This window comes from Cryptotermes secundus, unplaced genomic scaffold, assembly GCF_002891405.2.
Source record: "Cryptotermes secundus unplaced genomic scaffold, Csec_1.0 scaffold55, whole genome shotgun sequence".
NCBI classification, from domain to species: domain Eukaryota; kingdom Metazoa; phylum Arthropoda; class Insecta; order Blattodea; family Kalotermitidae; genus Cryptotermes; species Cryptotermes secundus.
The window spans coordinates 745,100-758,355 of record NW_019740654.1 but is presented as its reverse complement, the minus strand read 5'-3'; the positions used below and the strand labels follow the sequence as shown (position 1 = coordinate 758,355).

Genomic DNA, 13,256 nt, shown 5'->3' with positions numbered 1-13,256 from the left:
AGTAAGTAAGTAAGTAATTATTTAATTACATTCCATTAATCCATACAAGGTCAAATGACCTAGAGGCTATAGAAACTGTCATTATAAATATAAAACAACAGTATAACAGTAAATCTCATATACATGTCATAAATCTTACAGCAGCCATCTGAAACAATTTTACATAGAATTAATACAAATGTGGTAATAAATGTAAATTACAACTATTAACTAAATAATGTAAAGGTATTCATTGGGAAATTGTTTTGTAAAATTCAACAATGCTATAAAATGCATGTGCAGTGAGATAGCTTCTCAATAAAGATTTGAATTGCTTAATGTCTTTAGATAACAATTTAATATTCAAAGGTAAGTGATTATAAATCTTGCTTCCAGAGAAAAGCACTCCTTTTTGTACTACTGATAAATTTGTAGAGGGTAGGCATAAATTATTATTATAGTGGGTATTAATATGATGAATCTCTGTGTTAGATGTAAAGTACTTTTTATTATTAATAACGACAAGAAGCGAGGAAAACATATATTGAGACTGGAGTGGCAATATTTGTAATTTTTTTAACAAATCCCAACATGAATCAATTTGCCTGAACCAGACATAACTCTTATGATTCTATTTTGAATTTTAAAGATACTCATACTGAGGGGGGCATTACCATGACATAAAGGGCTTTATTGCAAAGCAGGCCTTATTTAATCTTTATTATAACACAGTACTATGATTCTTCCAAGACAGGGTGCTATCAATATTTATTCCCAAAAATTTAGAGCAATTGATGTTAGTAATTAATGAGTTGGTTGATGTAATTTGGATTTCTATTTCTCTATGCTTCTTTAAAAAGAATTGTAAGAAATGTGTTTTATCACAATTTAGAGTTAAAAAGTTCCTATTAAACCATGTCATTGTTTCATTAAAAACTGAAATAATATTACTTCTAAATTCTTCAGGACTCGAATTAGATTATAATAATACTTGTGTCATCCGCAAATAATATAGGTTGAGCTAATTTCTTTAAGGAAAATGGGAAATCATTTATGTAAATAAGAAATAATAGTGGTCCCAATATAGAGCCCCGTGGAACTTCATGTTTGACCTGCTCCCATTTTGAAAATACTTTATTAAGTTTAATATCTTTCATAATTGTTCTTTGATACTATTTTCAAGGTATGATGTCATTAATTTGATTGCTGTACCCGAGATTCAATAAGAGTTCATTTTTTCCAGGAATACATTGTGGTTGACACAATTGAAACACAAAATAAACCACCCACATAATTTTTTTTTGTCTAGGGAAGTCAATATATTATTTAGAAGATTATACATTGCCATTTTAGTGGATGATTCTTTTCTAAATACAAATTGTCCCTTAACCAAGATATTGTTCATATTTATATGGGAGTACAGTCTTTTATAAATAATTTTTTCAATGATTTTAGAAAGAGCTGGAAGAAGTGAGATAAGACGGTAATTAGAAATTTCAGCTTTATCACCTTTCTTGTAGAGCGGTTCAACTTCAGAAAACTTCAGTCTCTCCGGGAAAATACCTGTTAGTAGGATCTCATTATATAAATATGTTAAATGAGACAAGATATACGGAGCACTAGATTTCATAATTCTTAATGATATTTCATCTTAGCCATCCTCTTGCGCTTATGGATATTTTGGAGGAAAAGCAGAGAAGACAGCCAAGCAAGCAAGTTGCTGAAGATGGAAGCAGTATATTACTTCAAAATCCTAGTAAACATCTACCAGAGTACATAGCAATTATATCCAAGAAGATAGCACCATTCATACAGTTCAACTGTTCACACCCTATAAGCTTACATGTTGCTGTAGAATAAAACACTAAACACTAACCTTGGCCTTGCTCGGCCTTGTCCATCCAAGTCAACAGTTGGCACCCCTAGCCTCACAATGCGAGTGAAGAGAGACTGTTCCATGTTGGAGTACTTTTGGAATGCCATGTTTTTTATTACGGGTGGCAGCTGATGGTGATCACCAATCATGATCCAGCGTTTAAGTCGACTAAAGCCGTCTTCAGGATTCTGCAGCAGCAGAGGAATGAATGTTTCAATCTCAAGGATCTGTGCTGCCTCCTCCATTAGGATGTTGTCATACTTGAAACCTGAAAACAAAGATATGTAAAGCTCCTTGCTGCTTGATCCATTAAGGCTGCAGGTATCACAGAGTTAATATTTGCAATGAAAAATTTTGTACACTGAAATATCCAAAATAGTGTACCTCATACTAGCAATAAGAAAATCACCCATAATACCTCTCAAAACCTTCACCTCATGTTTCCATTTTACTTTTACTTCTCTTAAGTACATTTTCAGTGATTTCAAAATACGAGTACAGAACTTGAGTCTACAAACTTGGGAGAAAAGGAAAATAAGAAAAAGTAAAACACACTTTGCTTAGGAGAGATGTTTGCAAGGACTAGTGTTAGAAATTCTAATTCATGATTCATAACATAAATTCAAGGTTACAGATTAGTAATTGCTGGTCTAGAAGTCTTGGTATTTTAGTCACATCTCTCTGTGTATATTAGGATGTCAGACAACAGGGAACTTTTTGGTTTATATATGTCACAAAAAATAGTGCTGAGATAGTAAAAATAGGCAAATTAAGGGTGGGCATGGAGCTTCAGTTGGGCAGACAGGATAATAATATTTAGCTGAATCTCATGAAGAAAGGATGACAGGAGGCAAGGGAGCTAGAACTTGCAAGAACTCAGTACTGTGTTTAAATATGGACTTTCAGGGACCTGCTGCCAGGCTTGGTTAGTTGCTTATATTAATACTTACTGAACACAGCCCACCATAAGTTTAATCTACATACCAAGATCAACTAATTCCCTCCGTTTGAGTGCAGCATGGGTACAAGTCATGGCAATCACTTTTGCCTCCTTCACAAGCAGATACTTTGAACGGTCCAACCCGCTGCGCAGCAGTTCAAATGCCCGAAACTCTTCAAGTTGAGTGAATATCTTCTCCAGATACCTGTTAAAGACATTAAGACCTTACATTTATTTCACTGGTCCTTTACCACATGACAGTTTCATATTAACAGATACATAAAATATTACACTATACTATACAGTATTAACAAAAACATTGGAAGCATCTAACATTAAGGATTCTAAACATACATTTTATTTTCTTTTGAACAAATATGTATTGAATTTTGAAATATATGAGGCTTCAAACGTTCAATCTTTTATTCTTTTTAACCCAGTGTTGACTAATGTCATTTTCAAGAGATGGCTAACTACTCTGTTTGCTGAGCTGCAGTATGTCTCTGAGATGCTTTTCAGTTTGTATATAGACTGTACTAGTATTCTGTCTTGTCATCAAGAGATGGCTCTTTTGTGCTATCCTTTATACCAAACAGTGCACTGTATTTATTTACATACACGAAAGATGACAAAAATTAATATAATGTCTGTAATCATACTGCTACAAGTGGGATTTGTGGCAATTTAAATGCAAGCTGCAAGGGATCAAACTACATGGCTTCACATTCCAGAAGGCTACAGTCTTAATTTCACATATTAATATCTCACCTGAAGCAACCTTCAGCAATTTCCATATCTTCTTCATAATTCTGACATTTGAAGAGAGGTTTTGGTGCATTATCAAAAAAGCGGTGGAATGGAAACTCATCTTTAACAGTTCTCACTGGAATAATCTGGAAAGAATTATATTTTATAGTGAAATTACCCTCTTTAATATTGTAACGTGTTTGCGTTACTGATCCCACTTCTGACACCAGTTGTCGCGTATCGCGGGGTATATCGCGACAAATAAATTCTCGATGTATTCGATGTAGCGAATTTTATTTCACACTCGCTCTTACAATCACCCAAATTACAATCTGACGATTACTGCTATCTGCAGTATCACAAATATTACACTCCAAATGCCAGAATACAACTGACTGGCTGACTCTACGTCTCGACTTGGCGGCTGTTACAGTACAACTCGGTGGCTGTCACTTTATANTCTTTTGTGCTATCCTTTATACCAAACAGTGCACTGTATTTATTTACATACACGAAAGATGACAAAAATTAATATAATGTCTGTAATCATACTGCTACAAGTGGGATTTGTGGCAATTTAAATGCAAGCTGCAAGGGATCAAACTACATGGCTTCACATTCCAGAAGGCTACAGTCTTAATTTCACATATTAATATCTCACCTGAAGCAACCTTCAGCAATTTCCATATCTTCTTCATAATTCTGACATTTGAAGAGAGGTTTTGGTGCATTATCAAAAAAGCGGTGGAATGGAAACTCATCTTTAACAGTTCTCACTGGAATAATCTGGAAAGAATTATATTTTATAGTGAAATTACCCTCTTTAATATGTTGCTGCTGACCAGGAATTCAGAACACTTGTAAGTTAGCAAAGAATTAATATATGAAATCATACTGTCTGTTATACAGGACAATTCAAATTCTTAGAATAATAAAATAAAGTGTGACAATGTACCTATGCCATCAAGATATGGTGGACCTAAGAGGCAAAGTTAGCTATGTCTTTCACTTTGGCACCAGTTGGAGGTAACTGGTCAGCTTTATGTTCTGACAACTTACACCTATGGGAAAACAGTTCCTATGCTTAAGTGGCTCAACATTTCTATTCTAGGAAGAAATCCAACTGAAGTACCTCCAACTTGCTTGCAAAACATCATTCAAGAACTTGAAATCCTACCAATACCAATTCTTTGATGGAGCCTCCTGTGGGTGTACGCATGTGTGTGTGTGTGTGTGTGTGAGAGAGAGAGAAAGAGAGAGAGAGGTGGGTCCTCCACTACGTTCACGACAGCTCCAGGGTCAACCCAGTCTTCTACTCAATGGGTATATTGGAATTTCTTCCTCTGGGAGTAAAGCTGCCGAAGCATGACACTGACCACACACTCCACTCTAGTGCCAAGAATGCATGGAAGTATACTTCTACTCCCCCCCACATCTTCATGACATGGCAATTAACAATGACCAGAGACAGCTGTACTTCTGTACTTGTACCTCTTATGTGCATATATGCAACCTTATCATTTGTAATTGCAAAAGAACAAAACAAAGTCCAGGAGTCCACATTTGGAGAGTGCTGAACGATGGCTTGAATCATACCTTGCCTGAACGTGGACGGACTCTACTGAGGAAGCGTTCCCATCGAGCCAAGATGTGATACAGGAAGAAGTGGCCTGCAGTCTCACATGTGTAAGCAACATCACCAGTGACTTTCAGACTATCCTGAAGTCTCTGCACTTCCATCAGCAAATCCAAGCGTTTTGCCAGAACATAGTTCACTCGCCCATACCTGAAAGAAGTTCATGTTTATCAACCCTCAGATCTTCAAGAGCCTCAAGATGATGTGTTCATTAAGAGTTCTGCAAACCTGCTGAAGTCTTTCTCCGTTTCAAGAGCTTCTTCTCCATGACCAAGACGCAGCAGATGCCTCTCATCAATATCAAGTTGCATGATTTTCTCAAAAAGCTGATTCAAGGCCTGATTTGAATGAGTAACAATGAGCGTCCGCTGTGCCGGGAAGTTGTGGTAAAGATTTGAGATTATCTGAACAGCCACATCTGTTTTCCCTGTTCCTGGTGGACCCACAACCAATGTCAGGCCTGGCTGCATTCCAGCACGAATTGCCTCTACCTGCGTGGGTGTGAATGGAATTGCATTCCTACATGAACAGGACAAAATTCAAGAAATTAGAAGCACATATGGGAATATCATTATCTGATTCAGCAGTATATGTAATGTTCTGGCCTAAAAGACATAACACATACAGACAACCCAAAGATTTATCCTTTGCTCTTCTGTGAACCAATCAAGAAATAAATCCCCAATCTTTTCTAATGTCCTGATCCATAAAATTGACCAATAAAACTTACTTTTTGGGCTCATTGAACAGGTATGGTCCTCTGCTTGGGATCACATGAGGCTGCACAGTGATCACCTTGGAAGATTTCAATTCATCAGTGTCTGCTGAATATCGTTTCTTGCTTAAGACCTCACCAAACGTTAGCCTGTTATATCCACAAATAATTACATGCTTCAGTACATTGTAACATGACTGACAGAAGCCAAAGTTACAATAAATCAAATTCTGGTCTCTAATTTTACAAATCAGATTTCTTTTAATTATTATACTGGAGATAATTGTAAGCATGCATGAAATGCCCACTGGGTATTAAAAACTGAACAAGACACAAATCTCAAATGTAGTGACAAGATCACAAATTGGACTCTACACAACAGTTGTAGCAGAATATTCACTACAGACACAACATTTGCGCTTTACTGCATATAAGAGAGTTGAGTTGGAACACCACCCAGATATAAGTCTAAACCTGTACACGTGAACTAATAAGTTCTGTAACTAGTTTGCTTAAGAATGTCATATTATGGTAAATTTGATGTCATCTGTTATTTAAGAAAAAAATATTTAGAAAATATGATGGGGTACCCATAAGAAACCGAACTAATTTTTTTGTGGGCAGAGTTTTTGTAGTACTGCGTTTTGCCGCTATGAGCACATAGAGCTAACATTCCTGAGTCGATAAGCCGACTACTGTTGCTTCAGAAGGTAAGGACTAGTTTCGGCAGAGTTTAAAGTGACAACTGTTTTGTGTGATCGTCGTTTTTGCAATGGATGATTTTCGTGAACAGCGTGCGGCAGCGAAATTCTGCTTTTTGCTCGGGAAAAGTGGAACAGAAACTCTTGAAATGTTAAAAACGGCATACAAGGACGATGCTATGGGGAAAACCCAAGTGTTTGAGTGGTTTTCCCGTTTCAAAAATGGTGAAATGTCAATTGATGACAAACCTCGTTCTGGTCGTCCTTCCATGGCCCGAACACATGAAAATGTTGAAAAAATTCGTGAAATCATCAAGGAAGATCGACGACGGACCATTGAAGAAATTGTGGAGCTGTCAGGAGTGACTTGGAGCTCAGTTCAGCGAATTTTGACAGAAGATTTGGGAATGAAAAGGGTGGCTGTGAAATTCGTGCCACGACTGCTGACTGCTGAACAAAAACAAGGTCGCGTGGAAGCATGCTGTGCTTTGAAAGAAGAGTCCCGAAATGATCAGAACTTTTTTTCAGCGTTTTGCTGATGTTGCTGAGGTGAAGGAAAAAACGACGGAGGCGCTGTCAAGCATCTCAAAAGATGAATGTAGACAATGTTTTGAAAAATGGAATAAAAGACTAGACAAGTGTATTAGTGTAAGTGGAGAGTACTTTGAATGGGATTGAAGGTTTGTGCTTAAAATTTGAATAAATAAGTTTAAAAAAAAATAAGTTCAGTTTCTTTTGGGTACCCCCTCATACAAAGTCATTTTTACTAGCCCTGTGAAATACCCACGTCACATGACTACGGGGCGCGTGCCTCGCTGTGCAGATGCAACCTTTTACATTTCTAAAGCCAGAGGGCAGAAGAATGCAGCCATTGAAATGAATGATGCTTCATTACGTTCCAAACAGATGACTCTATGCACCCGCCAAGTTTGAATGATATTGGTGCAAAGAAACCTGAGATCTGAAACTCTAAAGTCGTAATATGGGTTTTGTCGATCGTAGCAAGGACGCCATGTTTCTCAGAGATCGACATATGTCGACCGCAACAGTGTAAGGGTTAATGATCCAAAATCTGTTGTTAGAAATGACGAATGTATGGTGTGTCCATACTACTTGTTGTGATGACGGAATAAAATAAAGAAATTTCACACACACAACATGATGCTTACCTGAAGGGAGGTACCAGTTTCTTTGGATCATCAGTCTGTACACGAATTTCATGCTCTGGGAAACTGGCTCGAAGATGGTCCAGATTCAGGAATGTATCATTAAAATCCATTGTTGCAATCTCATTAGGCATTCTGCAAGTAAGTCCATTAAGGTAAATGTTAAGGGCAGATATATCTAGCAAGGTTAGAAAAAGAAACCAAAGAACCCCACATTAAAACAATTTTAACATAAAACCAAAAACAACTGGTACTCTAAGAATTTTACTACTTATTGATAAATAATTTTAATACATTTAAATACTGTAATTCATATGTATTTGTATGGCTATGTATTCATATTTACTGTTCTGTATTTTAGACAATAAGACCAGCAGCAAAACATCCGTTGCACAAGCAGTTCTGTAATGAACAGTGACACATATTATTGTTTATGATGTGTCTGATGATGATTAAAACTGAGTGAAACATGTAGCATAGTAACATTCCAATAAGCGGCCTCCGTAGTCTAGGGGTAACTTTCCCACCTCATGACTCAAGGTATGTGGGTTCAAACCCGGTGGATGTCATGGAATTTTTAAGGGCAGAAAAATTCAGGGAACAAGTCCTTCGGGAGGGACTTTAAGCCGTGGGTCCCATGTTGTAGATTTATGGCACGTAAAAGAACCTCATGTCTCTAGGAGACCTCTGAGCTAAATTACGCAAATGTCCCGCCCAAGTAGTTTCCAATGCCTCTGGTAGATGGGGAAGCATTAAGTACCACTGCCAGAGGAGGGACGACCTCACTGACAGAAAGGGACTAAATATCAGATACCACTGCCAGTAGAAGGCTGAAACCTCGCTGGCAGAAAGGGAACGATTGCAAGCACCAGTACTGGTAGGGTATGGAGACAGTAGAAATTGAAAGGGGGACGCACACTAGATCAAACTGGTCATGGTGCATGGGGAAACCCACCCCCTCAATACTGAATAACTGACTGAACATTCCAATAAAAATAAATTATTGCAAATAAGAAGCTGTGATTGACAGATATACCATAGACTACTAAAGAGTGAAGGTTTTAAAATCACAAAAATAAAGAACTAACCTGGAGTAGTGGGCAGCCCCTGGATCTCCATATCCCAGGATGATATCATGTAACCAGCCTGGCACAACACACTCTGTGTTCATGAGCTCTCGAATTGTTTCCAGCACTGCCTTAAAATTGTTCTCCTTAGGTTTGCGACGCATTAGAATGTTAAAGGTCTCATACACATCCTGAAAAATTGTTACAGTTTTTAAATTACAAGTGTTATTTCAACAGCAAGCACTGTGCAATGGTGATAACTAGCAGTGCAATAAATGACAGAGAAGAAGAAGAGGAAATTAGAGAAGCAATAGTAAAATGTGTCCCAATACAAAGTTACACACCACAGCTCTCAAAAGAACTACAGGACTTTTGTCTGAAATGAGAACTTGAACATGAATTAGTTAGTTAGTTAGTTATTGGAGAGGGTGGGTTTTCCCATGCACTTAGACCAGTATTGGTCCATTGTGCTTCCCTCTATGATATTCTACCAGTCTCTATACTTTACCGATGCTGGTGCTTACCATCAGTCCCGACCAAGCCAGCGAGTTCGGCCTCCACCGGCTTAGCGGTATCTATAATGCTTCCCCCATATATCAGAGGCGTTAGAGACTACTGTTGGGCAGGAAATGTTCTTGAATTTGGCTCATTGACCTCCTTACTAGATATGAGGTTCTTTTACGTGCTGTAAAGCTATGACACGGGACCACGGCTTAAAGTCCCTCCCGGAGGACTTGTTCCCTGAATTTTTCCACCCTTAAAAATTCCACGACCTCCGCCGGGTTTGAACCTGTGTACTACGAGTCATGAGGTGGGAACGTTACCTCTAGACTACGGAGGCCGCTTGAACATGAATTAGTCATCTTACTATATACTGTTCTTCCATTGAGGCAATAGGGTGTCAAAGCTTCTCTTTCTCTCACTCTCTTATACTGAACCAGTATATCTGTCCCTCTCTCTTATGAAAAGACTTTCTATCTCTTACAACAATCAACCTGTCACAACTCTGGTTAGATAATTTTTATAAATACTTGAACACAGAATGATGTAACTTTTCCTCCAAACATGCGAATATTCCAGGTGGGGTGAAAGACTGAAATTTTCTTCTGTCAAGGGGTTAATGCAATATCAGAACTTGGTAATGTGTTTGCAGATCTGCAAATGACATTTATATACTCGTAAGCACCTCCTAAAAGAATGTCTTCTCCCTTATTGGACTACATTTCAAACTTAAGCTGAGAATCTGTCAATGAAATTTGATTGAATGAAGGGAGCAGATTTCTCCTGAAATCATTTCAATTTCTTTGGTATCATTCATAACACATTCTGTCCATTTTTGTAGTTTTGTGGCACTGCTTCTGGAATTAAAACTGTTACCTATAAAACCTGTATACAAAACTCAATTTCAACAAACTGTGTTGAAGAAATGTTGATCGCTATATACAGACCTCTTTTCCCTGGCTTGCCAAGTCCATATCAGCACGGTACTGGTTGCAGTCTAGCCACACACGAAAAGTTCGCTTCTCTCCTGGTAACTGTGGTTTGGGCTCAGGACCCTCTTCAATAACTCGTCCATTCTGGTCAAGCATTCCCTCTATCTCACATCCTCGCACATATGTCAGGCCCACCTGTGGTACAAATGGTTCACGGTAGCTATATTTGGTACCTGGAAGTACAGAATTTGTTTACTGTTTAAAGTGAAAATATCAGTGTTTCTGAACAGGCATACTTAACTAAATCCCACAGCCAATAAAAGGATAAAATACAGTAAAACTGTCATAATGTGCCTCACTACACTGCAGATCCAAATATTCTGCGGATTGAGTCATGTCTCCCAAAATAGATTCCATTTATTTTCTTTGTAAACAAATTTGTTTCAATTTCCTTCATAAACAACCTTGTCCAGCCATGATATGTATACAGTTGCTGTCTTGTAGTGCACTCAATTTCACCTGCTACTTCACGACATGTTTCGGCAACATAGTGCCATCATCAGGTGCCCTAATTACGCTAATCTATTTCATTGCTTGCCTTTATAAAATTATTTAAAAAGTANATGGCACTATGTTGCCGAAACATGTCGTGAAGTAACAGATGAAATTGAGTGCACTACAAGACGGCAACTGTATACATATCATGGATGAAAATCAGTGCAACAGGGCACTAAAATACAACAGAACTTTGTCCAAACAACTGAATCTACTCGATCACTCTGAGTGGGGTACAGGACCTTGCATATGATCAGTGATTTACTAAGGAGGCACTGACATGACAGCAGCTGTTGCACCAAAGATAATATTGGATTATTTTAAAAACATTGATTACATAAGGCATGCATTTAGGCCTAAATACAATATCATTTTAGTTGCAAATTTATATTAAATTTCGTATAAACAAAAACTTTCATATAAAAATAAATATTTCTCATGAAATTTCCCAAAATACTGTGGGTCTTCATTCTGTATCTGGGAACCCATGTAATAATGGAGTTTTATTGTCTTTGGGTCATGTAAACAGCTGAATTTTGTGTTGAACATAATTTTGCATTTACCATTTATTTTGCCCACTAGGTCTAGAAAAGAGCTTCGTGTAGTATAAATCAGGCATATTTCCTATTATTTCATTACAGCCTTAAAGGTTCATGTCAGGGTAATTTCAGAAACTGATGACATTTTATCAACAATGACTCAAGTCTTAAATACACCACTGTTTGCAAATATATTTGATTTCATTCAGTAGGATGAATCTTACCTATGGTAGCAATAGGACGGACAGTAATGAGGAAGCAGACATCATGCTTACGAAGATTTTCCCACTCTGCCTTGATCTCATTTCTGACACTAAGATTCACTGTTACATCAGCACGAACTCGTGACGGTCGCTTCTCCCCTGAAAGATCCCATCAGTTCAGCAGCCAATACAGCAATGGAAAGATATGTATATTTAACCATCAATGCCTGATTAATATGGAGACGATACAGAGAAGCAGCTACACAGAGAACACAGTACTCATAAGATTAATAAAATAAATGATATAAGAATAGAAAACAAATGCTAAGATTAAAAATGCAATCAACAAGAGAATTTGAAACACTTGAAACTGTCATATACTGCTCAAAATTTACAAAAAAATAAAGATGTATCACAGACATTCAAGACAAAAACACTAAAAGTGTATTTCATTCCAGCACTAACATAAATGGGGAAACACAGTCTTCCAGAAGGACAGATAAAAGTAAAATTCAGGTTTATACTGCCATCTTGTTAGAAATATAACATGACCTCCAACCATAGTGGACATTTTTAACGAACCACAATTTTATAACTTGCACAAATACAATTCTTACATATAGTTTTATAGTACAGCCATAATCATTTTTTTTTTCAATGGTGAATTTTATGTGAAAGTGGTAATTAAACTTTGGGTTCCAAAACATACACAATTTCTTGACAATTTGAGTGACTATCAGCTTTTCAAAGAAGCTAGAGAAAATCACCACTGGAACAGCCAATATATTGTATAAGGTACCTCTAATAATATATTTATCCAAGATCATATCTTTCTAAGATATACAGCAAACTCTGCTCTTCATTAGCTCAATGCCTTCATTAGAGTACCAATAATTTACACCATGTTCTTACCATGTACTTGAAAACATCTAGTTCTAGTGTGTATCTCTTACCAATGTTAGGCTTGGCCACTTCAACAACAGCAAAATTGACAATTGGCTGCGCCATACGAGCCCACCCTCCATAGAAGATGCTGCCATCTTCTGCCTTCCTGAAGAATATAAAACATGAGGTCACACAGCCTGCCGTATAGCAAGTAAGTGCACAGAAGTGTTGCCACTAACAAACAGGAAGTGGCCATAACAGCAAATTAATAACATTCATAAACAGTAAAATTATTCCAAATAGCTGGTAATCTCAAGTTATTTAGTTAAATATTCATCAACTCAAAGATGTTTTAGTTTAGAAAGAGACTGAGAAAAATATTCATGTGACTTAACTTACATTAGTGGGTCAAAAATTTTGTGAATATGTTTTACAGTGAAGAACACCTGCACCGATGCATCTTTCTACTCTCATTTAAAACAGAATAATTCCATAGTGTCTGTATTAGTGAGTAGCATAAGTTACTGGACCCAGGAAACTAGTCACATTTAAATGTGTCACTTACCATGGACTTAATCTACTGACTGCATCTTCAATATCCTGTCGAATTTCATCTACAAAAGAGGAAACCAAATTACTACAAATATTGATCAAACAACCTCACTTCAATATAAATACTGCAGTATATTTCTCAAGTGGCTGAACAGGTCAAGTGACAGTCACATAAAGATTACTTTGTTTATTTACTCAGACAGATGGCATTACTTAGAATCTTTAAATTATTTCTCTAATGGAGAGTAATGGGAGAATTCCT

General features: G+C 37.1%; 1 protein-coding gene across 1 annotated transcript in view; it reads right to left on the bottom strand.

Annotated features, from left to right (window-relative positions):
• LOC111872332 (RNA helicase aquarius) overlaps positions 1-13,256 on the bottom strand; it is an 83,152-nt gene that overhangs the window by 8,764 nt on the left and 61,132 nt on the right. The window contains exons 11-22 of the mRNA XM_023866088.2: positions 13,008-13,056; positions 12,511-12,608; positions 11,579-11,716; positions 10,276-10,493; positions 8,849-9,018; positions 7,764-7,895; positions 5,909-6,043; positions 5,407-5,697; positions 5,139-5,328; positions 4,204-4,328; positions 2,840-3,000; positions 1,856-2,123 (exon numbers count right to left, since the gene is read on the bottom strand). Of these exons, the coding sequence (XP_023721856.1) occupies positions 1,856-2,123; positions 2,840-3,000; positions 4,204-4,328; positions 5,139-5,328; positions 5,407-5,697; positions 5,909-6,043; positions 7,764-7,895; positions 8,849-9,018; positions 10,276-10,493; positions 11,579-11,716; positions 12,511-12,608; positions 13,008-13,056 (1,975 nt within the window). The remainder of the gene's footprint in view (positions 1-1,855; positions 2,124-2,839; positions 3,001-4,203; positions 4,329-5,138; positions 5,329-5,406; positions 5,698-5,908; positions 6,044-7,763; positions 7,896-8,848; positions 9,019-10,275; positions 10,494-11,578; positions 11,717-12,510; positions 12,609-13,007; positions 13,057-13,256) is intronic.